The sequence below is a fragment of the Leucopleurus acutus genome (genome assembly GCF_964270905.1).
Source record: "Leucopleurus acutus genome assembly, chromosome: X".
NCBI lineage: Eukaryota > Metazoa > Chordata > Mammalia > Artiodactyla > Delphinidae > Leucopleurus > Leucopleurus acutus.
Window position 1 is genome coordinate 35,997,949 of NC_139148.1, and position 27,920 is coordinate 36,025,868.

The window sequence follows — 27,920 nt, forward strand, 5'->3', positions numbered from 1 at the left end:
TAATTATGTATCTCCATTTATTTATGCCAAGATATGTGCTATGCCAGTTTCATTGTCTGTGTTTACTTTTAGATTACTTTTGCATTTCTCCCAGATCATAACTATTTTTGCTTAGGAAACAAACTTCTACTTGTGACAAAATTTAGGCTCCTACCAAGTATCCAATGCAGAATAAAGCTGTGAAAAAATTAGGTTGTAGTGGTGGATCAGAGTTGACATAACTATGGCATCGTTCTTTAAAGAAGAGACTATGGCCAGACTTAAGCTGTGGTCATGTTTGTGTCCACGCTGTATTTCTTTGTTTTTATTTGACCTTTTCCTACTCATGGTGTTGTGTTGGTGAGAGCTGAAGAGAGAAGCCAGAGCATGCTCTGATTGTAGTAAATATCTTAAATGGTTCTTTTCTCATTCCCTCTCTTCAGTCACCGAACTATTTGCTCTGAGGTAGTTTATCACTTACAGGGAGGGCTTCTGAAACATACACTAGACCCCAACTCTTCCCTAGGTCTGCTGAACTGCATCATCCAGGGTTTGGGGTCTGAGCATTTTTACTTTTTTAAGAAGTTTCATAGGCATTGCTCACACCATATACCTGGTTAAGAACCACTGCTCTGGGTGAAAATTGGAGTTCAGATTCTAGTTCTGTGATTCATCACATCTCTAGGTTGTTGAGTTAAGCACAGTAGAGATAGCTAATTGTACCAGCAGACAAAGTATGATACAGTTCAAATAAGGTATCTCAACTTTGCTCTCATGGTACCCTCCGTTCTGTGTTGTCTCAGCACCCCATTGCACTGTTTTTTGCCTGTGTGCTTTTTTCCTTCCCTAGACTAAGTTTCTCGTGGGCAGGGACTGGACATTGTCTATTTCTACATCCGCGTCCCACACAGAGTTCTGCAGCCACCATTCTCTTTCCATCTCTATAAATTTGACTATTCTAGGTACCTCATATAAGTGGAATCATACCGTATTTGGTTTTTTGTGACTGGCTTGTTTGATTTAACGTAACGACCATTTCATAGCATGTGTCAGAATTTCCTTTCTTTTAAAGGCTGAATAACATTCCTTTGAATGTATATACCACATTTTGTTTATCCATTTATTCATCAGTGGACATTTGGGTTGCTTCCACCTTTTTGTGGGCGGTGGTGCACACGGCGTGGCCTGCGGGATCTTAGTTCCCGACCAGAGATCGAACCCGCTTCCCTTGCATTGGGAGCATGGAGTCTTAACCACTGGACCGCCAGGGAAGTCCCTGATTCCACCTTTTGGTGGAATTCAAAATTGTGAATAATGCTGCTCTGAACATGGGTGTACAAATATCTCTTCAGGACCTTTCTTGCAGTTCTTTTGGGTGTTTTACCCAGAAGTGGAATTGCTGGATCATTTTATAGTTTTATTTTTAATTTTTTTTAGGAACTGTTTTCTACAGTGGCTGCACCATTTTACATTTCCCACCAACAGTGTGCAAGGGTTCCAATTTCTTTGCACAGAACTTTTTCATTTTCACGAGGTCCAGTATGTCTCTGTTCTTTCGTTGCCTGTGCATTTGGTGTCATATCCGATAAATCATTGTCAAATCCAGTGTCGTGAAGTTTTTGCTCTATGTTTTAGGAGTTTCATAGTTTTAGCTCTTACATTCAAATCTTTGATCTGTATTGAGTAAATTTTTGTGTATAGTGTTAGGGAAAAGTCCAACCTTATTCCTTTGCATATGGATATCTAGTTTTTCCAACTAATCTTAATATGTATATTGTATTGAATGTTTACAAGTCTGAGCACTCTATATACATTGTCTCATATAATTCTCACAACAGCTACATGAAGAATGTGTTAACCCATTTACACATGAGGCACTTAATTGCTCAAAGTTACTTAGCTTATAAGTAGCAAAGCCTGCATTTGTATCCAGTTCAGTCTAAGTTAATCACTCTACTGTATTTTGCTATATTACCTACCTCTACGATACTTAGTGAGGGTTATTCCTTTATGACAACTCTTATGTGAAAGGGGTGGGGATATAAACACTGATACTGTAAACTAAAATTTATAAATTGAAAGTTAAGTGCTTTGGAAATAAATAGAAGTACAGGTGATTTGTTCACTAATCGTATAGCATTTGTCTCAACATATTTTTACTATACTTTGAAGTTAGGTTAGCTCATTAATGATAACTTTTGGTTTCTAGAGCAATGTTGATCCCAGAGATGATGTATTTGGATACCCTCAACAGTTTGAAGAGAAACCAGCATTAAGTAAAACAGAAGATAGGAAAGAGTACAATATTGGTGTTCTAAGACACCTTCAAGTCATCTTTGGTCATTTAGCTGCTTCTCGACTACAGTACTATGTGCCCAGAGGATTTTGGAAACAGTTCAGGTAAACTATGGATGAATAGTAATTGGGATACTGCTTAAACCTTTATGACTATCTCATGACACTAACATTAAACTTATAAAACCTATACTGGAAGGCACTTTTATGTTTAGTATTTAAGCAGTAGTAATAATCAAACTTTACTTCGTAGTTAGGTTTGTTTTCTCATTGTCCCCAAAGGAGGTAGAAAGTGTCATAGTAAGAGGCAGCATTCTTTAGTCTCTTCAGATGTTAATAATTTTTTATTTTGAAAGCTTCTAATATTTACATAAGTAGGGAGAAGAGTATAAACTCTTATGTATTCATCACTCAACTTCAACAGTTGTCAACTCATGGCCAATCTTATTTAATCTACACTGCCATCTACTTTTTAGATTGCTTTGAAGCAAATACATAATTTCATCCATAAATGTGTCAGTGTGTATCTCTAACGTCTTTTTTATAACATGACCATGATACTATTACCATGTCTTATAAAAATTCCTTAATATCCTTGTCAATGTCTGATTTTACCCAATTACCTCATAACTTTTTTACTATAAATTTTTTGAAATCATGATCCAAGTGAAGTCCGTATGCTGCAGATGTTGACATGACTCTTTAGTCTCTTCTAATCTTTTTTCACCCTTGTAGTTATTTGTTGGGGAGAAAAAAAAAGGTAGTTAGCTCTGTAAATTTTCCCATCTGGATTTCATTGATGGGATCCTTGTGGTGGTTTCTGTTTTCCTCAGTCCCCTGTATGTCATATAAATAGGTAGTGAGAGCTAGAGGCTTGATCAAATTCAGGTGTGATTTTTCTTTTTTTGGAGCAGATAGACAAGGCTTGCTTCATAGGTGATAACGATGACCTCAGTGAGAAGTACATAATGTCTGTCTGTCTCTGTCTTATAACAGCCATTGATCATCATTGCCTAAATGCAGCATTTCATGAGGATTACAAAATGGCAACATTCTAATTTTATCATTCTTTCATTTTTTAGCTAGAGGAGATCTATAAAGGAAAACTTCCCCATAGCAACTCTTTGGCTATTCTAATGTACAATTTTATAGGAAAGGTTCGATAAATACATTGGGTTTTGTTGTTGTTAATTTTTTAAAAATCTTCGATTATGTCTTGATCTTATTTCTCTGGCTTCATTTATTTCATTTGTTTTTTTTTATCATCACCTATCATGTCGTGCACTGTGCTAAAATACTGTAGCACAACCACATATCTGTACTGTGTATGAGAATGCTATAACCCTTCATAGCATTGGGTTTTTTAAATACTACTACTTTTTTTTTTTTTTTTTCCTGTTTTTTGGCCACACTGCACGCTTGTGGGATCTTAGTTCCCCAACCAGGGATTGAACCTGAGCCCTTTGCAGTGAAAGCACAGAGTCCTAACCACTGGACCACCAGGAGATTCCCTTAAATAATACTCCTTAGAATCCCTTCAAGGTATCTCCCAGACAGCTGAGAGCAGGGGAAGCAAAGGGTCACCTGACACTGCCGCTCTTGTCCACCTTCCCTGCTTCAATCAGAGCAGCTCCCCTTTTGCCTACAAGGATACTACTTAGATTTCTTTTGAAACCACTGCTTTATAATACAATGACTCACCGTATAAATTCCTCTAACTAGGCCCCCTACTTAATCCATACTTATTGGCTTGCATGCACCACCCTCCTTCCCAGCTCTGCTTTTGCTCTTTTGGTCCCATCACCTCTCAGCACCTCTCATCTTCCTTTCTGACTATTCCCGTTCTCATTCTTTCTCTAGCTTGTCTCGTCTCTGCCATAAGGCTTTTAGCATTTCTGTTCTTCCTCTTCCAGATTACTCTCAAGCTTTTTGAGCTTTTGTCTTAAAATTTGTCATTCAGTTATAGTTATTGCTTATCTTACAATGCCCTTGCATTTTTGACTTCTCAATTAATTACTCCCTATGCTAGTGGAGCTCGCAGTTTGTCTAGACTAGCACTTTTGGATTATCCACACTTTAGACACATAATATACTCTATACATAGTATACTCTAGATATATATGTGGGTTAGTTAACCACATTTCCCGCCCCCGATTTTTTGTATTGAAGAATTTCAAACCAACAGAAAAGGTAAAGTAGTATAATAATCACCTTTATGATATATACTCTTTACCCGGATTTGCCAATTGTTAACATTTTGCCATATTTGCTTATATGTATACTTGGGTTTTGGTTTTTGTTTGTTTTTTCTAAACGAGTTGATAGTTGCAAATATGACACTTTAACTCCCCTGCATGCTTCAAAATGTATCCTCTAAGAATAAGGACATTTTCCTATGTAATGTTTAATACAGTTATCACATGCATGAAATTTAATATTTAGTAACGCCTGATATTCAGCAATATGTATTTCCATTTCCCCAAAATATTCTTTCTTTTTTTTTTTTTTTTCCCAATTCCAGACTGGTATCCTAGAAGGAATCACAAGAATTTGGTTGTTACCTCTTTAGTCTTCTCTAAAATAATCTCCCTAACTTGTCATGACCTTTATGGTACTTCCTTGATTTGTATGATTATTTCCCCATGATTAGATTCAGGTTAAACTTTTTGGCAAGAAAACTACATAGGTGATGTTATTATATGCTTCTCATTGCATTCAGAGGCACATGGTATCAGTTTATCTGATTATTGGTGATGTTAGCTTTGATCCCTTGGTGTCTTAACAAATCTCTCCATTGTAAAGTAGCTTTTAACAAGTGATATATTTGATTTCTAACTCGCTATATGCAAATTTAACAGCTGAAATATAATTAGGGTGAGATTATTTGCTACATAGTAAAAGTGTTACAAAGGAATTTATTAAAAGACAGTTCCTCTTGCATACTTAAAATAAATTTGTCGTCTCTGTTGCTTGAATGAATTCACTTATATTCTCAATGTATATTACGCTATAAATACAAAATTAGATGTCATAGTTTCCAGCAGTGCCTAGGTTTTATTAGTATCACTTCTCATTTTATCATTCACATAATTGATATTTTCTTTTCTCAGGATTGATTTACCTAATTTAAATCCTCAGATTATTCAAAAGGGATGAACTGTAAAACAAGTCAAACCTTTCTCTTTTCGATCGGAAAAGTCAATTTAATTAAGAGTAAATATTATCTTTGCACTGTATCTGTAACCCAAAATTTAAGCAAAATGAAAGAAATGAAGTAGTAATTATCTGCGTAAGAGTGAGATCAGCCACCCAATTTTAACAGCGTCTTCAGTTGGATTCAAAATGCATGCTTATACTATATTACCTACAGAAACCATCCTTCCTGGAGCTATACTGTGCATCCAGCCACACCAGTAGTTTCATGGTATTTCTTCCCCACTGAAGTACCACTTTTACTATGAATCTCACTTTCTTCCCCACAGCAATCGATACATAAATGGCATTTGTTTTTTTCTACTTCCTGTAGTTGAGGAATAAAATCTCAGTTTTTGTGGTGTCATTTGTGGTTGTATTGCTTTTTTCCTGAAAAATATATTGTATATATTGTTTTGGGAGTGTCGCACATTACATATTTTACTCCATTCATTTCTTAGGCTTTGGGGTGAGCCTGTTAATCTTCGTGAACAACATGATGCTTTAGAATTTTTTAATTCATTGGTGGATAGTTTAGATGAAGCTTTGAAAGCCTTAGGACACCCAGCTATGCTAAGTAAAGTTTTAGGAGGTTCCTTTGCTGATCAGAAGATTTGCCAAGGCTGCCCACATAGGTAAGTGCTAATTTCATACTTAAAGTGTATGTTGTACTGTTTATTTTTACTATTAGTTATGTGCAAAAGTGAAGTACGCTACCGATTACTAAATACCTGAGGCTGGATGAATTACATATTGCGCATACCTTACTACTGTGGGGGGGGGTTGTTTGTTTTCTCATTTTATTACAGTGAAGTTTAAGAGTACAGAAAAGTCTCATGAACTTTATGGGTCTGTTTGTTTTTGTCAAATAATATTTGGTTCCTTTAACTACACCTAAGCTCTTACTATTTCATACTCTTACATGTTCTTATGTATGATCATGCCTAAGAAAATAAAATGGCATTTTGCATAGCTACAGGTATTACTTATGAATTTGCCCTTTATCTTAGAATTAAAATAGTTACAATATTGTAAATATGTTAAGTTTAGAAGATAACAGGCATGGAGCACTATTTCCTATACAAATGAAATGCTGCCTTTTTGAAAATAGCATTGATTACTGTCATTGTCTTTAAGGTATGTTTCCCACACAAAATCTTTATAGCAAAATTGACTAAACAAATTGGGTTTCAGTTTTTTTTGGTTTTTGGTTTTCTTAAAGGGGAAGTTGATTAAAGGCTCTTATTGAAAATAGTTAAATAACTATTAAAGTTCATTACTGATAGATACACATTTATGCCTATTGTATGGAAGTTTTACTTTGGAACTTCTCTTGTATGTTGTCAATTAATGTTGGTTTGAAATCCCTTCTCACCAGACAATCACAGTAGGATAGTATCTTCTGCAAGTCTAAACAGCATTATATACAGTCATAGGTTGTGTGTGTATGTGCTTTATTTTTGAACACAGGGAAAATGATTGAGGGAGTGCTAATACTATATGTAAATGCTAAACTACTCTTTCTGGATAAGGCCATAAAATTGTTTGCATAGACTGGGCAACTTTTTTTTTTTTAATGTCTTTATTGGAGTATAATTGCTTTACAATGGTGTGTTAGTTTCTGCTGTATAACAAAGTAAATCAGCTATACGTATACATATATCCCCATATCCCCTCCCTCTTGCGTCTCCCTCCCACCTTCCCTATCCCACCCCCCTAGGTGGTCACAAAGCACGGAGCTGATCTCCCTGTGCTATGCGGCTGCTTCCCAGTAGCTATCTGTTTTACATTTGGTAGTGTATATATGTCCATGCCACTCTCGCTTAGTCCCAGCTTACCCTTCCGCCTCCCCGTGTCCTCAAGTCCATTCTCTAGTAGGTCTGTGTCTTTATTCCTGTCTTGAGACTGGGCAACTTTTGATCCTTTTGAAAGACCTTGTGCATTAGGTGGACAATAAAATTGTTATTTTCACCTCCTGTTTTTAATTACTGATAAAAATTAAATTTTCTGGTCATCTGTTCTGGTCAGTTTTTCTTGGTTTGTTTTAGACAGTTTTCAAAATTATTTGGAAATTATTGATTTCCTTTGCCAAGTGAAAATGTCCAGAGAGCATGATCTTAAGTAAAATCCCTAAAGTTCAAATACCTATTCCACAACTAAATTAGTCTTGTTATATGCTGGAAGGTTACATAAAGGGTCCTGAGACAATCTGTTTTAGGGTATTTACTTATCAAGAGCAGGGGTTAACAAACTATGGACCATAGGTCAAATCCAGCCCTGCATCTGTTTTTGTAAAGTTTTATTGGAACATACCCACTCCTTTACTTACTGTCTGACCACTTTCACTATAACAGCAGAGTTGAGTAGTTGCCATAGGGACCTCATGGCCCCAAAAAGCCTGTAATATTTACTATCTGGCCTTTTACAGAAAAACTTTGCTGACTTCTCAGCTTCAAATGTCCTAGTTTTTAACTGGAATCATAAAATCTAATTTCTCTTTTCTCTTCTATGGGCTGTTCCCCAGTTATAGTAACAGTTTGCTTAATACTTCATATTCCATTCATGTCACTTATAAATGCCTTTATTTGTGTACCTTTTTCCCCTAACTAAATTGAAAAGCCCTAAATATGAGGAACTGTCTTAAACATTGACTATCCCACAGGGCTTTAAACATGGTAGGCACTCAGTGTATTTGTTGAGTGAATGAATTTAATGGTTGAGAATGAATTCCTCACATCCCATGTTCTAAATGCATGAATATGTCTCACCAGAAATCTGAAAATTCCTTTGGTAGAAAATTGCCACAAGGTGGGATTGTGGCTCCTATTCAGATTGCTTATCTCGTATTCATTTGTGTGTTTAAACTTGTGCTTTAGTAAGGTTTCCATTACAGAAGAGGAGAAACATTTAAAAATTCAGCTCATTTAATAGATCTAAACAGATGATGGTGGAAGCAGCATGGTAGACTATAAAGAGATTGAGCTGTGAAACCAGACAGACCTAGCTTGAAAACACCATTTCACCTAGTAATCTTGACCAAATTCACATTCTGAATCCCACTTCCCTCATTTCTGACGTGGAGATGGTGATAGAGAAATATTTGTCATGAAGACAAAGCACCTGTTGTATGTAGTGTGTAAACAACCTAATGTATGCCCAGCAGAGGATAAGTGACCCATAAATGGTAACTCATTTATTTATTGGTAACATTTTATGACTTAATGGGTTTTGTGTTATGTTATAAAAATTGCAAAAGTAGTTTTCATTGAGTCCATAACTAAATAAGATGTTTAGAAAACTAAGGAATAAATTCTCTGATCATTTCTTAAATAATATCTTTAGATACGAGTGTGAAGAATCTTTTACGACTTTGAATGTAGACATTAGAAATCACCAAAATCTTCTTGATTCTTTGGAACAATATGTCAAAGGAGATTTATTAGAAGGTGCAAATGCTTATCATTGTGAAAAATGCAATAAAAAGGTATGAATTGCCCAGTTCTGTTTAAAATAATTATGATTACATTTAATGGGTTTGGAAGAATGGTTGTTTTTGTTTGTTCTCAAAATTCACCCTCTTTATTCCCTACCCTGCTTTGTTATAGTGGTAACAGAGAGGTAGTTAAGATAACTGACTTAAAGGTCTGTCAGGTAAAGATGATTGAGAGAAAGGTCTGTCAGGTAAAGGCAATTGAGAGAAAATAGTGCCAGAAGGGCTAGGGAAAACAGGTAAAGATAAGAGTGAATCACTTTAGAGGTCATAGTAGCTTAATATCAGTCTCTTGTCTGAGTTACACAGGCACTTTTCATCCATATTCAACCAACCTGCCCTTGAACTCCTCGAAGCTACAGAGCTCATAGAGGAAAACACTTCTCTCATGTCCAGAGTTGCTACCCAAGACCAAGAAGTTTGCTGAAGCCAAACCGTTAATTACTTTAGCCACAAAAGATTTCTTCTACCACCTGTGTTTTTTAAACCACTTGGATCAGATTTTTAGACTCACTTGATTGGTTTTTGCCTGTGGGCATTTAACAGTTCTTTAGGAGAGACAATTTACGCATACATATGGTAAATAATGTGTATCTTTCTGGGCTCCCAAGCCCTCTCACCTGTAAGTCACCTGTATTGTTTTGACGTTACATACCACTTAGAGAGGTATTAAAATCTAGAGGTTGAGATCATGAGCTGTAAAGCCATACTCCCTGCCACTCACAGCTCTAAGACATGAGGCAAGTTATCTCTTACTACTCCTAATTCTCATCCTTAAGTTTCAGGGTTGGGAGCGTTGGGAGGATTAAACATGTTACTACTTGGACAGCACTTAGCATCATATAACTTGGTACCTAATTGCCCAATAAATATTAGCTGCTACTATTATATTTCTGTAGTTTGCTCACAGCAAACTTCATTAAAATAACAGTAAATATCAAACAAGTAATAATGGTTAGATAGCACTTCCAATATAGAAATCAGACAGCGAATAATGTCTATATCACTAATTTTTGCAAGTTGTAGCAAAAGGCATCAGCTACTTCGTATTAGTTTTAGTGAACATTTTAAAAATATCAACTGACAGAAATGCTCTGATTATGTTCATTATCATGTATTTGTTTATACTTAAAATTTCAGATTAATCCTGAGAATTTAATAGTAGAGTTTTAAATTTTGTGGGTTTTTTGCAGTGGATTATAAGAAAACATCTAGTAATTTGCTCTGTTCACTTTAGGTTGATACTGTAAAGCGCTTGCTTATTAAAAAATTACCTCCTGTTCTCGCTATCCAACTAAAACGATTCGACTATGACTGGGAAAGAGAATGTGCAATCAAGTTTAATGATTATTTTGAATTTCCTCGCGAACTGGACATGGAACCTTACACAGTTGCCGGTGTTGCAAAGCTGGAAGGAGATAACGTAAACCCAGAGAGTCAGTTGATACAACAGAATGAGCAGTCTGACAGTGAGCCAGCAGGAAGCACGAAATACAGACTTGTGGGGGTGCTTGTACACAGTGGTCAGGCGAGCGGGGGACATTACTACTCTTACATCATTCAAAGGAACGGAGGAGATGGCGAGAGAAATCGCTGGTATAAATTTGATGATGGAGATGTAACTGAATGTAAAATGGATGACGATGAAGAAATGAAAAACCAGTGTTTTGGTGGAGAGTACATGGGAGAAGTATTTGATCACATGATGAAGCGCATGTCATACAGGCGCCAGAAAAGGTGGTGGAATGCTTATATACTTTTTTATGAACGATTGGACACAATAGACCAAGGTGATGAGTTGATAAGGTATATATCAGAGCTTGCTATCACCACAAGACCGCATCAGATTATTATGCCATCAGCCATTGAGAGAAGTGTGCGGAAACAGAATGTGCAGTTCATGCATAACCGAATGCAGTACAGTATGGAATATTTTCAGTTTATGAAAAAACTGCTTACATGTAATGGTGTTTACTTAAATCCTCCTCCAGGTAAGTATCAAGAATTTAGCTTCTTAGTAAGAAAGCATACCTCTTCTTTTACTTGCAGGGTTTCTTAGCAGGCATCAACATGTTTGTTTTCTTTCTTTTTGGTTGTTCTAAAGTCATGTTTCAGATGACTGTTACCTTTGAGTGGTATATATTGTCTTGCCATTTAGAGACAGAGGAGCTTTTGTTTGCTACAACAGTTTGGTTTTTTTACTCAAGCATTAGTTGAAGGGTGTTTTACTGAACTACTAAGAATTATTTCATAAGTAGCCCAGGGGTTTTAACATAGTACTTGGAAAATTGTTGATAATGCAGATTTGTTTTTTGAAAATGAAAATGGGGTTTGAGCACAGAAATTTGACTATTTTTTAATCTACATTTTATTTTTAGGGCAAGATCACCTGTTGCCTGAAGCAGAAGAAATCACTATGATTAGTATTCAGCTTGCTGCTAGGTTCCTCTTTACCACAGGATTTCACACCAAGAAAGTAGTCCGTGGCTCTGCCAGTGATTGGTATCATTGCTTTGAATTTTCATTCCTATTATTACTGGCATTTAGTTTGGTTCTTTAATATACTGCTTTATTTTTTCCAAGCCATGATAATTTCATTTCAGATTTGGAATGCAGAATTTAAAAAATCTTGGTAGCGATAGTGAGAGAAATCATATTTAAATAATTACTGAGTGGTGGGATGAATTGGGAGATTGGGATTGACATATATACATTAATATGTATAAAATAGATAACTAACAAGAACCTGTATAAAAAATAAATTTTAAAAAATACTGAGATTAAATACCACCTTTTATTATTCAGAAGTTGGCTTCTGCTTCTGTTACCTTGTGTCATATTTTTGACATCTCTGTACAAAACATTACAGGGTGATACTTAAAAGTCTAAGCTATCTAATCACAAAAATATTAACATTTTAGCTTCCCTAGATTAAATTCAGCCATAGATTAAAAAGGTAGAAACTTAAAATGAGTTTAAGTTTCTAATTGTATAAACTTAGAGGCCATTATAATACCTCGATTTAACAATATTTACTTAGTATTCTAGTAGTAAGATGTTAAGGGAATGGGGATTATTGTTTTGTCATTGAACCTAGGAAGAGTTTGGTCATGGATTTGTAGAGGACTGTATAAGTTTTCGTCTATTTATTTTGTCACTCTGTGAGAATAGACCAAGTCACATAGTATTTATCTTTTTAATATTAGTACTAGAAGCTACCATTGCTGGTTCTCTCCCTCCAGTAGTAAAAGAAGTTCTTTGATTTTTTTTTTTGGTTTGGTTCCTAGAGACCCATCCCTATACTATAGGAAACATGTTACTGAATCGATATTCATAGATTTTTGTTTGGTTTTGTCTTAGGTATGATGCATTATGTATTCTCCTTCGTCACAGCAAGAATGTACGTTTTTGGTTTGCTCACAATGTCCTTTTTAATGTTTCAAATCGCTTCTCTGAATACCTTCTGGAGTGCCCTAGTGCAGAAGTGAGAGGTGCATTTGCAAAACTTATAGTTTTTATTGCACATTTTTCCTTGCAAGATGGGCCATGTCCTTCACCTTTTGCATCTCCAGGACCTTCTAGTCAGGTAATTGCCCAGTTAACAGAAATAAGTTCTGTTTCCTGGAAGTTGAAGTCACAAATATATGTGCATCTGTTTGATATATTTACCTAACAAACGTGCATGAGCACGTAATAACCAGATAGTCCGATAACTCAATGTTTATTTGAGTTCCATTAAAAGTACTTCCCAGCAGTGAATAGTGACTATTGGCTCTTTAAAACATAGCGGAATTTTCTGTTAATTCAGTTACATTCAGTGGCTTAGTTATACACTTAACTGTTACATAAATTGTATATAAATTTAAATGGACTTCCATTTGTTAAAGCTTAGAACAGTATGAAGCCTCTATAATGAAATCTACATTGGATCTTCATCCCCTTTCCTAAAAAGCAACCCTTTTTAATCATTTCTTGTGTGATCAGTCCTTCCAGAAATTTCTGCCTATATTTAACATGTATATGTGCATGTCCCTTTTTCATGCAAAGAGAATTATATCGTACCTGCACCTTGTTGCTGAAAAACAACCAATGTTTTATCCTTTACAGGCTTATGACAACTTAAGCCTGAGTGATCACTTACTAAGAGCAGTACTAAATCTACTGAGAAGAGAAGTTTCAGAGCATGGGCGTCATTTACAGCAGTATTTCAACCTGTTTGTAATGTATGCCAATTTAGGTAAGAATTTAAGTTTTCATAATTCTCTTTTAATGTATTAAGTAATGAAGTCATGTAAGTCACATGATGAAATATAACCTGGTCTAAAATAGAAACAGTGTTCCATAAAACCTATTGTGAATTTTATTTGAAACTTTTTTTTTTTACACTGCACTTTTCACCTTGTACTTTATCATTATTTATGCATGTGTCTTATCTCTGCACCAGACACAGGTCAAAATCTGTATCTTAATCATATTTTTATCTCCTAAAGTAGTGGTGCTAGACCTTTTTTTTTCTTAAATACTGATGCCTAGGCCCCATCCCAAACGAACTGAATAAGAATTCTCAGAGCTAACACAAGGAATCCACATTTTCAAAAGGTCCCAGATGGATGTGTAATACTCACCAAGTTTGGGTAAAGGACTTAGTCTGTACGTAAGTTTTTGTTGACGTAAACTAAATTAAAATCGGGGATAATATAAATATTCACTTAAATTACCTGTTATTTATGTTAAGTTCTAAACCCAAACATCCCTGTCATTCCAGGTTTTTTGTGCATGAACTTACCAATCGCCAGTTGATCCATGGCCCTTTTAACATAAGCAACATTCTACTTTGCGTTTGTCGTCTTTTCCCTTACCTTCCCATACTGGAGATGCTTGCATATTTGTAGTTGAAAAGAATATTTACGCAAACAAGCATAAGGGGAATCTGTATTTCACACTTAGAAATGCCAAATCTTAGGTATTTATAAAAATCTCACTCTGTTCAACTCCCTTTTTAGGTATTCCCTGTTCAGAAAACATGCATCGTCGGTCCATAATCTAATCTAATTAAAAGTTCCCTGCTAAAAGCAAACATGGGTCTATAAACTTTAATACGAAATCCTTAGGACCAGATAGATATGCTTTGTGGTTCAGACTGTTTGGTTTTAAGAAAGGTAAAATAGCCCATATGCCCTGAATTATGTAACATCCCTAGAGCAGGGTCTGAAACAGCACTTTGTAATCATACACGTGAATATTCACACTGAGAGGGGATGATTGAAGACTGTGCATAGCCTCTTGTCAGTTCAGGCCAGATTTTCACAGCAAGTTTATGAATGAACTTTGTTTATATTGATGTTAAGAGCTGTTTGAATCTCAGGATTTCAGATAAGGGATTTGTGGACGGACCTGTATTTATTATACTTCTTGGAACATGGCAATAAATAAGACACCTATTTTCTAATGGAGTATAGAAGCAAATTAAAAGGTACTTGCCATAAAATATGTTTGTGGCTATAATGGGGAAAATACAAAGTGCTATGGAAGTACATCATAGGGGGAGTGTGGGGGACTTAGTGGGGAAGATGTGGGAATTGGTCGGTTGAGTTTTTCCATCCAGAGTGAACAGCAGGTGCAGAGACTTGGAATAAACTCAGCATGGCTCATTGGAGGAAATGAAAGTTATTCAGTCTGACTAGAATTGATGTAATACGGGGATGGCAGGAGTGGTGAGCAGAATTTTCTAATTGTGCTATTCTGTCAAGCCTTGTGAGAGATTCTGGACTTTATCCTGAGAGCATTGATGAGCCATTGTAGAGTTTTGAATAGACATGGCTTCTAGAAAGATCCAGGCTGCAGTGTGGAATGGATTATTGGGGAGTAAGACCAGAGATTGTTAAAGTAATTTATAGATAGAAAATCATTGTGGCTTATACTGAGGAACTGGCAGTGAGCGGGATACAAGTAGTCAGATCCTGGTGCTTTTTATTGGAGATAAGGACAGTAGGATTTGGTGATTGGATATTCAGGGAAGGGGAACACGGAAGAGATGTTAAGAATGATGCCCAGGATTCCAACTTGACAAACTGAGCAGGAAGTAGTGCCATGTACTTAGAGGGGAAACACAGGAGGAAGAACGTGGACAGGGAATTTGAGTCTTTGTGACACCCAAATAGAGATGTCCAGTAGAGCGGTGATCTATTTGTCTGGAAATATTTTGGGATCAGCTGAATGAAAATAGCTGGAACTTGAAGCCATTAGAGTGGGTTTGATCGTCCAGGGAAGGCATATGGTGTGAGAAGATAGCCTGACGTGGGAACTTTGAGGACCATCACTTTTGAAGACAGGAAGGAGGACTCACAAATAAGAAGAGGTAGAAGGAAAATAAGACAGGAACCCAAGAAAGGAAATGGTTATGGTTTGAGAACTATTCCTTAGCTTTAAACCAGAAAAGGGGGCAGAAGCCAAATAGGCATGGGTTGAGGACTGGGAAGACGAGAAAGTAGAGGGAACAAGTTTAGGCGTCAAGAAGCTTGGCTGAGGAAGAAAGGCAGTTCATAAAAGAATTCTTATTTCTCAGTTTTCGTCATTCACCTAATGATGAGGATTGCAGACTAGGCAGTTCCCGAGACTCCCCAGGCCATAGAAGGTGTTTCTCTTCCTTATGCCCAGTAGGATTGGAATGTCATAGTCACCGTTTAACCATTTCAGTACTTAAATCCAGTTATACTAACTCAGTAGATTTTTGGTTCTGAATGCTAAGTAAAAGTGATCTTCTGATCATAAAAGTTGTAGAAAAATATCTTATTATGAAGCCCTTCCGTCCCAGTTCTTTCCTCTCATATAATTCTTCCCCTCTCTTCTTGCTTCTCCCTTCTTTATTGTAGGTGTGGCGGAGAAGACACAGCTTCTGAAATTGAGTGTACCTGCTACCTTTATGCTTGTGTCTTTAGATGAAGGTCCAGGTCCTCCAATCAAGTATCAGTATGCTGAATTAGGCAAATTATACTCAGTAGTGTCACAGCTAATCCGATGCTGCAATGTCTCATCAAGAATGCAGTCTTCAATCAACGGTAAAGTCAAATACTCCATTCTTTACATTGGTTTTAAAGTACTGCTGGCCATATATAGTACCTGATTCAAAGTAATTCCAAAGATATTTAAAAATAAAACGAGAGTCTGAAAGTCCATGCTTTGGAATATTTTATAATATTTTGAGTCCTGCACCTTTTTCTCATATTTAAAGGGAATCTTTCTGTCTACTTGCTGCTGAGGTTGGTACCTTGTTTATGAAGTAGTTTTAAGAATTAACTTTTATATAAAGAAAACGCCAGTGTTGGCATTTCAATTTTATATTTTATCATCTTGATATATGTGATCATTATAATGCTTAATATTACTTTCTTTGTTGTACTCAGGAAACTTGATTTAAAATATTATTTTCATAAAATAAAAAATTCATAAGCTATTTTCTGTGGTGAAAGCTGAGTATTATTGTAGAGAAGCTGATTAGTTTTTCATTGATGACAAATCTGTATTCTAGGTAATCCTCCTCTTCCCAATCCTTTTGGTGATCCTAATTTATCACAACCTATAATGCCAATTCAGCAGAATGTGGCAGACATTTTATTTGTGAGGACAAGTTATGTGAAGAAAATCATTGAGGACTGCAGTAACTCAGAGGAAACCGTCAAATTGCTTCGTTTTTGCTGCTGGGAGAATCCTCAGTTCTCATCTACTGTCCTCAGTGAACTTCTCTGGCAGGTTAAAGGAAAATATACATTCATATGTCTCTATAATTTGATTTGTTATTCCTTTATTTTATATTTTTATTTTTTAATAGTTTTTTAATATAATTGACTTTACAATTATATTAGTTTTAGGTGTGCAACATAGTGATTTGATATTTTTATACATTACACATTACAAAAGGATCACCACTGTTGCTGCTTTAAAATAAGTTCTTCACCATGTCTTACCTGTTTTTAAAGGTTGCATATTCCTATACTTATGAACTCCGGCCCTATTTGGATCTGCTTTTGCAAATCTTACTGATTGAGGACTCCTGGCAGACTCACAGGTAGATACCCTTTTTTGTTCCTTGCCCAGCTTTTAGAGTAACTGAAATTACCAGTCGGCACATATTTTTTTTTTACCTCTTGAATATCTAATAAATGTATCTTAAACAAAACATAAGACAAGAATGAATAAAAAGGTCCCCCCTTCCTCACAGTTTTATTTCATTTTTTACTTTTTGCTCTCATTGCCCAAGCTGCATACTTAATATACTAACCTTTTTCTTTCAATTGTTGTTGTGTTTTATGTTTGGGGGGATTTTTTTGTAAATGTTTCAATTTCATTAATGATGCTCTAGGGTTATTTTAGGATTAGATTACGTTAGTTTTAGAATTACATGAGATAACATTTGGTTATCTAAATATAGTACCTTCAGTAAGTACTGTCAGTTCCCGTTATTCATGGTAGTTACGGTCTGAAAGTCACTGTGAACACTGAATGAGCAAATACTAAATCATTGCTCCTGGGGGAAAAACAGGGTTAGGTTCTTGCCAGGCTCTGGTTACTTTTTTTTTTTTTTTTTATGGTACGCGGGCTCCGGATGTGCAGGCTCAGCGGCCATGGCTCACGGGCCCCGCCGCTCCGCGGCATGTGGGATCCTCCCGGACTGGGGCACGAACCCGCGTCCCCCGCATCGGCAGGCGGACCCTCAACCACTGCGCCACCAGGGAAGCCCTGGTTACTTTTTTTTTTCGACCAATCAATACATAACCTTTTTTTAATGTGTGTTTCTGTTTAAAGACACCTTATTTAATATATATTGCTGACTTATTAACGTTGAATTCACAATAAATCGGGTCTGAACAAAGCTTATCTGACATATTTTCTCTGCAAAGCACATCACAGCCTTCTTGGGCTTAGAGAACATTAGACAGCACTTAAGCACTACACTTTTTTTTTTTTTTTTTTTTGGTGGTACGCGGGCCTCTCACCGCTGCGGCCCCTCCTGCTGCGGAGCACAGGCTCCGGACACGCAGGCTCAGCGGCCACGGCCCACGGGCCCAGCTACTCCACAGCATGCGGGATCCTCCCAGACCGGGGCACGAAGCCGCGTCCCCTGCATTGGCAGGCGGACCCTCAACCACTGTGCCACCAGGGAAGCCCAGCACTAAACATTTTTTTTTTTTTTTTTTTTTTTTTTTTAGCACTAAACATTTGAGGCCCTTTCTAAACAGTGAGATCAACACAAAGCACAAAAATGTGAAAAGCTGTCACTGAAATAGATGGGAAAATGGATACTTGTTTACAGTATGAGCTAAAACAAGGCCGAATATCACTTTGTTCCACTTCAGATGGGAACGTGTGTTGGGCAACTCAGATGTTTTTGCTACTCTGCATGTGACTGCAATTGCAAAGAGTTGATTTTTACCATTACAGATAAAGTTTAGCAAGTAGGCAAAACTGCAGATATGGAATCCGTGAATAAATGAGCATGAACCATAACTAGTTTTTCAGTATACGTACGTGAGGTTTAGGAGTTAGCAATTTTTTATTTATTTTTAATTTTATTATTTAATTTTTAAATTTTATTTTTAATATTTATTAATTTAGGACTAAGGTTATCCAACTTAGCTGTCCCTTAAGCTTCCTCCAGAATTCCTCTTTTTACGTAAAAGCTTAATACATTATCCTTAATCCCAAGAGCAATACAGATGATGATGAACTGTGGAATTAGTTGGCAACTTTGCCAGATTTTATAACTTCCCTCCCTACATGGACAATAGTGTAAGAGTTTATGTTGGGAAACAATTGACAATCTATATAACAGACTGCCTCCTGTCTGTCAGTGTAATAATTAAAACAGAAACCTGGGACTTCCCTGGCAGTCCAGTGGTTCCATTACAGGGGACAAGGGTTCAGTCCTTGGTCGGGGAACTAAGATCCCACATGCTGCACAGCATGGCCACACAAAAAATAAATGAATAAATACATTCATACATACATACCTACAAGTTTTATAACAACAAAATGCTTAAAGAGAAATTAAAATCTTGAGTCTTAGTGGGGATTGCAAATGCCAGAATTCATGAAATAATATTTTCAAATTATTCACCAGAATTACCATCATAGATTTCCAACAGTTGAATTAATATTGTAAAAATAGCATTAAACCAGAAATCAATTTTCATTAAACACAAAATTTAGTAGTTCTAAAACTATAGCTGCTTATTTTGCATACTACCAGTATTCTTCTCAATATGATCAAAGGATCTGAAACTTAAGAGTTGGTTGAAATGGAATCTAACTTTTCATTATTTTCTTTTGAAAATATTGTAAGCATTTATAGCTTTAAGCCAATTAGCCACATCTTAGTTCTCTTGTTTCATTAGAGCAAGTAATAATGCTAAAGGCATGTGTGCCGGATTAAACATGGGAATTTGACTTTTGTGTAATGATAAGATTGTTGTTATGAGTCCCTGGCACCAAGCTTGAAAATAATTTTCTCATAGTGGGCTTTTTAGGTCATTTAGTAAGCAGTGTATATTTATGGAGCATCTCCCGTGGGCCTGGCACCGTTAAGCATTGGGGAACAAGGGAGGGAAAGGTAATATTGATAAAAACGGCATTTGAAAGCAGTTGATTCATTATCACTTGACAAAACTGAAGGTAAAAACAGAATATACACTGCAATGTTTCAGATTAAATAGCAGGAAGCCTGTACATGGTTGATTGTGTGGTCTGAAATGATTAAACTTTGCAAAATTACAAAGTCATGATTTCCAAACAAAACAGATTTTATAAATGCATGTAATACAAAAAAACAAAACAAACTTGAATTTTGATTTGGAATGTTCTATTAAGTAAAATATAAGGTATACAAAAGGTTTTTCAGGTATTGTTTCTTTATTGAGGTAAAATTCACTTAACATAAAATTCACTATTTTAACCATTTTAAAGCATACAATTCAGTGGCTTTTAGTACATTCACAATGTTGTGCAACCATTACCACTGTCTTATTCCAGAACATTTTCATCACTCCAAAAGGAAAATCCAAACCCAATTATGCAGTCACTCCCTAGTCCTCCCATCCCCCAGCCCCTGACAACCACTAATCTGCTTTCTATCTCTATGAATTTGTCAGTGCATAGGCAAAATATCCAGGACTTGCCTGGACATCTCATATGAACGAAATCATACAATGTGTTCTTTTGTATCTGGCTTCTTTCACTTGGCATAATGTTTTCACATTCATCCATGTTAGAGTACATATCTGTACTTCATTGCTTTTTATGGCTGAATAATATTCCATTGTATGGGTACATTACATTTTGTATATTCGTTCATCTGTTGGTAGATATTTGGGTTGTTTCCACCTTTTGGCTGCTGTGAATAATACTGTTGTGAACATTCATGTACAAGTTTTGTATTTCTTTTTAAACACCTGTTTTCAATTCTCTTGGCTATATAGCTTAGAGTAGAATTGCAGGCAGGTGAATTTTTAAATATTTTTTGAAAAATTGTAAAATATTCATAACAAAATTTACCATTTTAACCATTTTTAAGTGTACAATTTGGTGGAATTAAGTACATTCACAATATTGTGTTAACCATCACCACTATCCATCTCCAGAACTTTCATCATCCCAAACTGAAACTCTGTACCCATTATTCTTGCTTTCTCTGATTTTTGTCTATTCTCTAAATACCTCGTATAACTGGAATCATATGATATTTGTCATTTTGGATTGGTAATAAGTTGGTACTAGGCGGCCATATGACCTTGGGTTGCAAGCCTTTTAACCTCTCTGTTTTTCTTATCTGTGTTCAAGGGTTTAAGAAGAGGACTTACTGTCTAGCATTAGATTACATAACTACATCAAAGACATTTATTGAATGGCACATAGTAGGCACTCAGTAATGTTAGCTGCTATTTGATTTTAGAAGTTTTTATTTATCTGGTTCTCTTTCAGAATTCATAATGCACTTAAAGGAATCCCAGATGACCGAGATGGGCTCTTTGACACAATCCAGCGCTCTAAGAATCACTATCAAAAAAGAGCATACCAGTGTATAAAATGTATGGTAGCTCTCTTTAGCAATTGTCCTGTTGCTTACCAGATTCTGCAGGTGAGGGTCTCTCTCCCTTTCTCTCTCTCTCTCTCTCTCTCTCTCTCTCTCTCTCTCTCTCTCTCTCTCTCTCGCTCTCTCGCTCACTCGCTCTCTCTCGCTCTCTCTCTCTCTATATATATATATATGTGTGTGTGTATATATATACACACACACATATAATTTTGTAGAAATCTGAATCAGAATTAAGGATTCTGTTTTAAAAGAAGAGAATTATGAGAATTTGGAGTTGTCGTTTAAAGTTACCTTTGAAAAGCATTCCAAAACCTTTTACATATATACTTTTATTTTCTTTTGAAGGGCAATGGAGATCTTAAAAGAAAGTGGACCTGGGCAGTGGAATGGCTTGGAGATGAACTTGAAAGACGACCATACACTGGCAATCCTCAATACACTTACAACAATTGGTCTCCTCCGGTGCAAAGCAATGAAACATCAAATGGTTATTTCTTGGAGAGATCACATAGTGCTAGGATGACACTTGCAAAAGCTTGTGAACTCTGTCCAGAGGAGGTAAAAAAAGCCGCCAGTGTGCAGCAGATAGAAATGGAAGAAAGCAAAGTAATTCTTCACTTTATAGGCCAGTGTTTATGTATTAATGATAATGGTAAAAAAAAATTATGTTGAAGTTTGTTTATATGTGGTCTTAATGAGGGAGCCTTCTTTTAGAGAAATATTTGTGAAATTGCCTGAATCTAGTATTTCTAAGAGAATCCAAATCAGGTTCCTTTCAGTTACTTTGTTTATCTGTAGTAAAAGAAAAGTTGTTAGTGGGTCAGTTTTTTAGATTTTAAAGATTTTATTTCAAATAGAAAAAAAAATAAAACTAAACTTGAATTTGGCTACGTAATTCTTTATCTTTAAATATTTAAAATCAGGAGCCAGATGACCAAGATGCCCCAGATGAGCATGAGTCGCCTCCACCTGAAGATGCCCCATTATACCCCCATTCACCTGGATCTCAGTATCAGCAGGTATATTGGGCTTGGTTCGTGTTTTTATTCCCTAGAACCAATCTTTATGCTTTATTTAAAGGATGGCTAAGTGGTTTTTTTTGGTTTTTTTGCGGTACGCGGACCTCTCACTGCTGTGGCCTCTCCCGCCATGGAGCACAGGCTCCGGACGCGCAGGCTCAGCGGCCACGGCTCATGGGCCCAGCCGCTCCGCGGTATGTGGGACCCTCCTGGACCAGGGCACGAACCACTGTGCCACCAGGGAAGCCCAAAGGATGGCTACGTTTTTTGTTGTGACTGTAAAGTAATAGAGGGATCATCTAGACTAGCTTTGGGGGTGTGATCAAAAGAGGAATGGTTAGCATGGGGTCACAATGTGGCATGTTTGAGCTTGCCCCTGTGGTGTTTTCCTGGTCAGATATGTGCCCTTCTTGTACTAGTAGATGACGTTTGTAAAACTATGATTATTCACATCAATATAAAATGATAATCAATATTTAGTTTAGTATAATGGATTAAGACGACATTTCCTGTTAGGCTAAGTGTGCGAGTGGATTTTGAAGGGCACTAAGATATGGCAGTGAAGGAAGAAGTGTTTGCTTATTACTTAGCATAACCAAGACTTCAATGACAGTAAAAATTGTTGGAAAAAAATCAGGGATTTGACAGATTTCCATGAATTTTTCTGTGAAATCAATAACTAAATAAATTTAGATGAAGAAACGTTCTAAATGAGAGCGTCTCTTTCTAAACCCCAGATGTGACTAATTCAGAGCTTTTGAGGCAGTGGTCCTTAAACTTGCACAAGCATGGGAATCCCTGGTGGGCTGTTGCAGCAGCGTGCTAGGCCCCACCCCAGCGTTTCTCATTCACTACATTTCTAACGAGTTCCCAACTGCTGCTGCTGCTGCTGCTGCTGCTGCTGCTGCTGCTGCTGCTGCTGCTACTACTGGTCTAGGAACCATGCTTTCAGAACCATTATTTAAGCATTCTGTCTTATATTTCAGGGTGGAAATAGAAGCATGCTGACTAGAAATGTTGAATATGACTGGAAAATGCATATTCAACATATTAATTTTCGTAATAGAAATTACAGAAAGTTAAAGCCTATGATCTTCTTGGCTTGACTGGTGGGAACATACAGAATAATGAGTTCAGGGGTTTAAAACATTAAGGACCCAAATCCACAAGGAGAAGAGTTACTTTCCTCGGCCGTGAGAAAACTCATATATTAATCATGCCCGGTTAATCCATTATTTTCAGTGTTGTTTTGTTTTCATTAACATCATCCTGTGTTCAGGGTTGTTGCTCATGCAGACCTCATATGATCATTCAATCAGATTTCTCATATGGGAGCTTCAAGATGCTCAGAAGAGTGAGGATAGAGGTGTTCCAGCTCACAGATCCCTTTTCATGAATATTTTTTACCACGAGCAATAATGGGCTGTGTTATCCCGTATTTGTCAGACTTGAATCTAAATAATTTTTGGCACTTAAAATCACTTTGGCCAAAGAATTAAACAGACCTACACTGCTTTTATTTGGGGCTTTGGGGTTTGAATTTAGGCTACCTTTTCTCTTTCAAACCACTTTTTTTTTTTTTTTTTTCTTTTCCATCATTAGCCCAAGTGTATTTACTCTTTTTAAGTCCTAGGAATAAAAGAAATGTTTACATTTCTACAAACTTCAGCCTGTGATCTTTAAAGTTGAAGTTTAATATATGAAAAGTTTTAACATGCAGATCTCTTCTCCCCTCCCAGAATAACCATGTGCATGGACAGCCGTATACAGGCCCAGCAGCACATCACATGAACAACCCTCAGAGAACTGGCCAACGAGCACAAGAAAATTATGAAGGCAGTGAAGAAGTATCCCCACCTCAGACGAAGGATCAGTGAAATGCACATGATTAACTGGTTCCATCAAGACTGTGCACCCAGGCCTTACAGTCCAACCTTTTTCTGTGTCTGGCTAATATTTAAAACTAGAAAAACTATTCCTAATCAACATGGAGTGGAAAGTTTATTCACTGTCTTACCTGCAGAAATTTGCTGTCAATATATAACCCGCCTGCAGTGGAAAGTGTATAGTGTTTTGTAATAAATGGCCTGATGCTAATGTGTAAATGGCAAAGGTGTATATAGTATATTAATGTTTGACTGTTAATTCTTAAGCAAGAAACTTTTTTCTTGATGAGACTCACAGATCTACAAAACCTACAAAAGTTATTTCCTTGTTGCACCCATTGCACTCTGCAGCCAGTGTTGCCTGCCTTAACGGCAGTTGGATCAGCTCCTTTACAAAAACAAAATAAACCAACAGCAACAAACCAGAGCCCATCCATTTCAACCGCACCAATAGTTTCATGTTAATTCTTTGCTACTGGAGTCAGTTTTATTATGAGCAGTGAAAGGCTGGTAACCTTTAAATTATTTGGTTGATGTGGAAAATTTGGTGATGTAACATTGTTTCTAGATCTTTTTCATTGCCTTTTTATTCTGAGGTTAGGTTAATCACTTTGAAGCTATAGTTACGCTGTAACATGTAGCATGGCTTCACACCAGGTTAGTGTAGCCAATGAGGAAAAAATTACCATAATGACAGCAGTTGTCCCAGTGTGACAGCTGTATTGCTCAGAGCTTTTCCGTCTTACACCTAGAATATAAAATATAAAACAAGGAGAGAAATGTGATAAACAGGTGATTTTCAGTTACACATATGTTGCTTACATCTAATGTTTGACAGTTCAACCTCTGGGTGGGATAAGGAAACTTAAGTAGCAGTAATGGGAATTTTAAAGGATTTAAAACAAATATGCAAAAATTTGCTATGCCAGGATGCTTGGAGCATAATAGAAGACTGTATTTGGTGTGCTTGTTCTGTTTCTTTGGTAGAGCTTATTAGGAGAACCTTTTAAAACTTTCCTTCTGCTGGATCCCAGTGAAGTGGAAGTCAGAATCCTACAATATTTGGAGTACCACTGCACCAAGATGTCTGGCTGAGCTGCTGCTCAGTCACAGTTTTACTTGAAAGCAAGAATTGTCCTAGCTCCTTTTCCATTATTCCAAAAATTTTAACATTTGAAGCAGGGTCTAATTAAAAAGGAAACTGGTTAGTTAATATAATTGAGGTATAATTTCAGAATAAGCATTTAATTAAAGATAAGGAACTCATCAGTTAATAGAGCATTGGTAACTTGAATGTGTGTGATTTTTTGGAACCTGTCTAAAAACCAAATACCCCTGCAAACAGATACAGTCCACCCTATTCTATTTAAATATTTTGCTGTTTTATTTTATAGAAATTATTTTGCTGAATTCACAAATAGAATTTGATTTAAGAAGAACTTTTTGTCCTGTGGTGTGTTTTGGTTTTTTGGTTAATTTTTTGTCTTTTTTTTGTTTGTTTTTTTAAGGACTGCATATTAAAAATAATTCTGTGCATAGCATGCCTAGGCATGACACTGAATTCAAGAGTTCAGTCACATTGAATTTTTGTGCACAGAAAGATTTGACCTTTGGCCCTTTACTAAAAGACTTAGAGAAAAACAGGATTGTTGACACTGTAAAAGTTTCCTAACATAATCAATCTTGTACTTTTTGTATGTTTTTTATATACATGTATATTTAATGAGCACAAGCTTGGTTGTATTTTTTACAATTCAGTTAATAGGCAAATGTTTTGTCAAAAAGGCTATAGTTGGAATTGAACAAAGCAGAAACAAAATTGAGAATTGTGTTATTTTGTGATTAAAAGGGGCAGGTATTTAAGATAAAGCTTTGGATATCTTATTTGCAGTACTCTGTAGTCAATCTGTGCTTCTAGGTTTTCTGTAATATTAGGAAATTTTGACACCGGATAGATCCTGTTTTTACCTTAAGTATATTACATCTGAGTTTGTTAAGTGTGAGCCAGAGTCATACACACTGTGTGCAGTTCCAGTTGGTAATTTTAATTTAGAAGTTCCTCAATTCCAAGCCTCCTTAACAATGAGCAGAATAGGCTAAATTTATTTGGACAAGTTGCTATCATTAAATATTACCATCTAACCATCTGAGATGATTTTTGTGTTTCCTGGTCCTTAACAAAAGTATGTAATATACTTAATTTTAAAATGAATGACTTCCTAGACATGAAAAACCTGACATTTTAAAAGGCTGTGAATTTTTCTCCTTGGAGGGAGATCCCACTTTCCGTTGCTTTGAATTTACAAGTCCCCTAGTGCCAGGTGAGGGCTTGTGAATCCTTTCCCCCTCCATTTGAGGAAGAATGGTCTGTGTTGTGACCAGGATCTAGGAGAGGTGAATGGAGAGTGTTATTTTTGTTTGTTTGTGCAAATTATTTTCTATATTTAACTCTTAAGCAAGCATTAATGTATAACTGAAAATTTTAAGATGCATGTTATTGTAAGAGCAGCATAGTGGTGGATTTTGAGGTCTTTTTCTGAACATAAATGGCACATTTTAAACTTCCAAGTCTTCAAAGTGCCTAAAGATTATTTAATTCTCCCTCAGCTGATTTCTTGAGCCATATATATATTTCCTACTTTACATGTTTGTTGCGGAATCACTAGTCTTCCTTTCAAAGAAGTACCCCCGGAATTCTAAATGGCATGATTACTTTATAGAAGACAGTAGAATCTGTTAAAAAGACTGAAGATATTTTCATTGTTAATCTGTGTGAACAAGGGCTTTGCCCTATTGGATCTAAGTATTTCAGTGCACAACTTGGTAAGAACCATATTGCTGCTGTTTCTAAGCCCTCCACCAACAAAATTTTCATGTTCAGCATTGTAGAGGCAGAAATAAGAACATAATCATATTTGGGGTTTTTGTCGGTTCATTTTTCTCTCAATGATAATTTCCCAACCTTGTCTCTTTTAGCTGTTATATGTACAAATTTAGAATTAAAATGTTTTATATTTTTTTCATGATTAACTTTTATTAGTGAATGATAACAACTTAAGTATTTAATCCTAGTAGTGGGTTAAAAACATGAGGAGCCTTTTTTATTTGAATTACATTTGTAAATGAAAGCAAGTCTGTGAATACTCAGATGACTACTCCAAAATAGTTCCTTTCCGTTTTTTCTTAGTATTTTTCCAGCTTATGTTTTCCCGTGAACTCTTACTTTGCTGAATTTTGTGGTTACTTTGGTGGATATATCCTGCCTTATTTAGAATTATAACTGGATTTTTTTTTTTAATTGCCTTTTCATAAGTGCCCAATTTTGGTCTCTAGTTTGAAGGTACTACATACTGCCGAGAAAGTAAAACACCCCTCCCCTCCCCCCAGTTCTTGTGTTACTGAGAAAAACCATTCAGTACTGGTTTCCTAGCAGGGCTCAGCCAAAATTGGTCCTGCGCCTATGTGAGTGTTTAGTGTTTGAAAATAAGGTTTTGGGTGTGGTAAATCACTACAGAAGTGCTAAATGTATTAAGAACTTGCTGCCGATTGTATTTACGATTATTTTAGATTATTTTACATTTGCAGAAATGTAGCCCTTTTCCTCCGAATTTATAGGTGTAAGAAAAAAAGGGGGAAAGGTGCACCATGTTTTAAACTTGCAAATGAGTGAAAATTTTTTTTCATTTTGAAATCCAGATTCCCAAGAGGAAATTTCACCACCCAGATCACATACTTCTCAGCCTTTTACAAGCCAACAGACTGACTGAAGATTGTCCACAGTTCCTAAGATTTAGCACATATACAAAAATAAAACTTTATAAATTAAATTTCGGTTTCCCCTTTTATTTATTAAAATAAGATTTCTAAACGGAAAGTAGAGGTGTAATCGATTTAAAGGGAACTTTAAAGGGGAAATGTTTACAAGTAGAGGAATTCAGCCCTTATTTTCTACATTCACATCTAAGCCTTTCAGA

At 36.2% G+C, this 27,920-nt stretch overlaps 1 protein-coding gene across 3 annotated transcripts in view; it reads left to right on the forward strand.

Moving 5' to 3' along the window:
* USP9X (ubiquitin specific peptidase 9 X-linked) overlaps nt 1-27,720 on the forward strand; it is a 127,194-nt gene extending 99,474 nt beyond the window's left edge. For all 3 annotated transcript variants that reach the window (XM_082865243.1, XM_082865244.1, XM_082865245.1), the window contains 14 exons: nt 2,189-2,379; nt 5,928-6,101; nt 8,809-8,950; nt 10,194-10,947; nt 11,335-11,458; nt 12,317-12,542; nt 13,064-13,193; nt 15,829-16,014; nt 16,485-16,705; nt 16,933-17,021; nt 20,930-21,086; nt 21,387-21,599; nt 21,965-22,060; nt 23,800-27,720. In XM_082865243.1, coding sequence (XP_082721369.1) covers nt 2,189-2,379; nt 5,928-6,101; nt 8,809-8,950; nt 10,194-10,947; nt 11,335-11,458; nt 12,317-12,542; nt 13,064-13,193; nt 15,829-16,014; nt 16,485-16,705; nt 16,933-17,021; nt 20,930-21,086; nt 21,387-21,599; nt 21,965-22,060; nt 23,800-23,937 — 2,841 coding nt within the window. In that variant the 3' untranslated portion in view covers nt 23,938-27,720. The remainder of the gene's footprint in view (nt 1-2,188; nt 2,380-5,927; nt 6,102-8,808; nt 8,951-10,193; nt 10,948-11,334; nt 11,459-12,316; nt 12,543-13,063; nt 13,194-15,828; nt 16,015-16,484; nt 16,706-16,932; nt 17,022-20,929; nt 21,087-21,386; nt 21,600-21,964; nt 22,061-23,799) is intronic.
* The last annotated feature ends 200 nt before the right edge of the window (nt 27,721-27,920 follow it).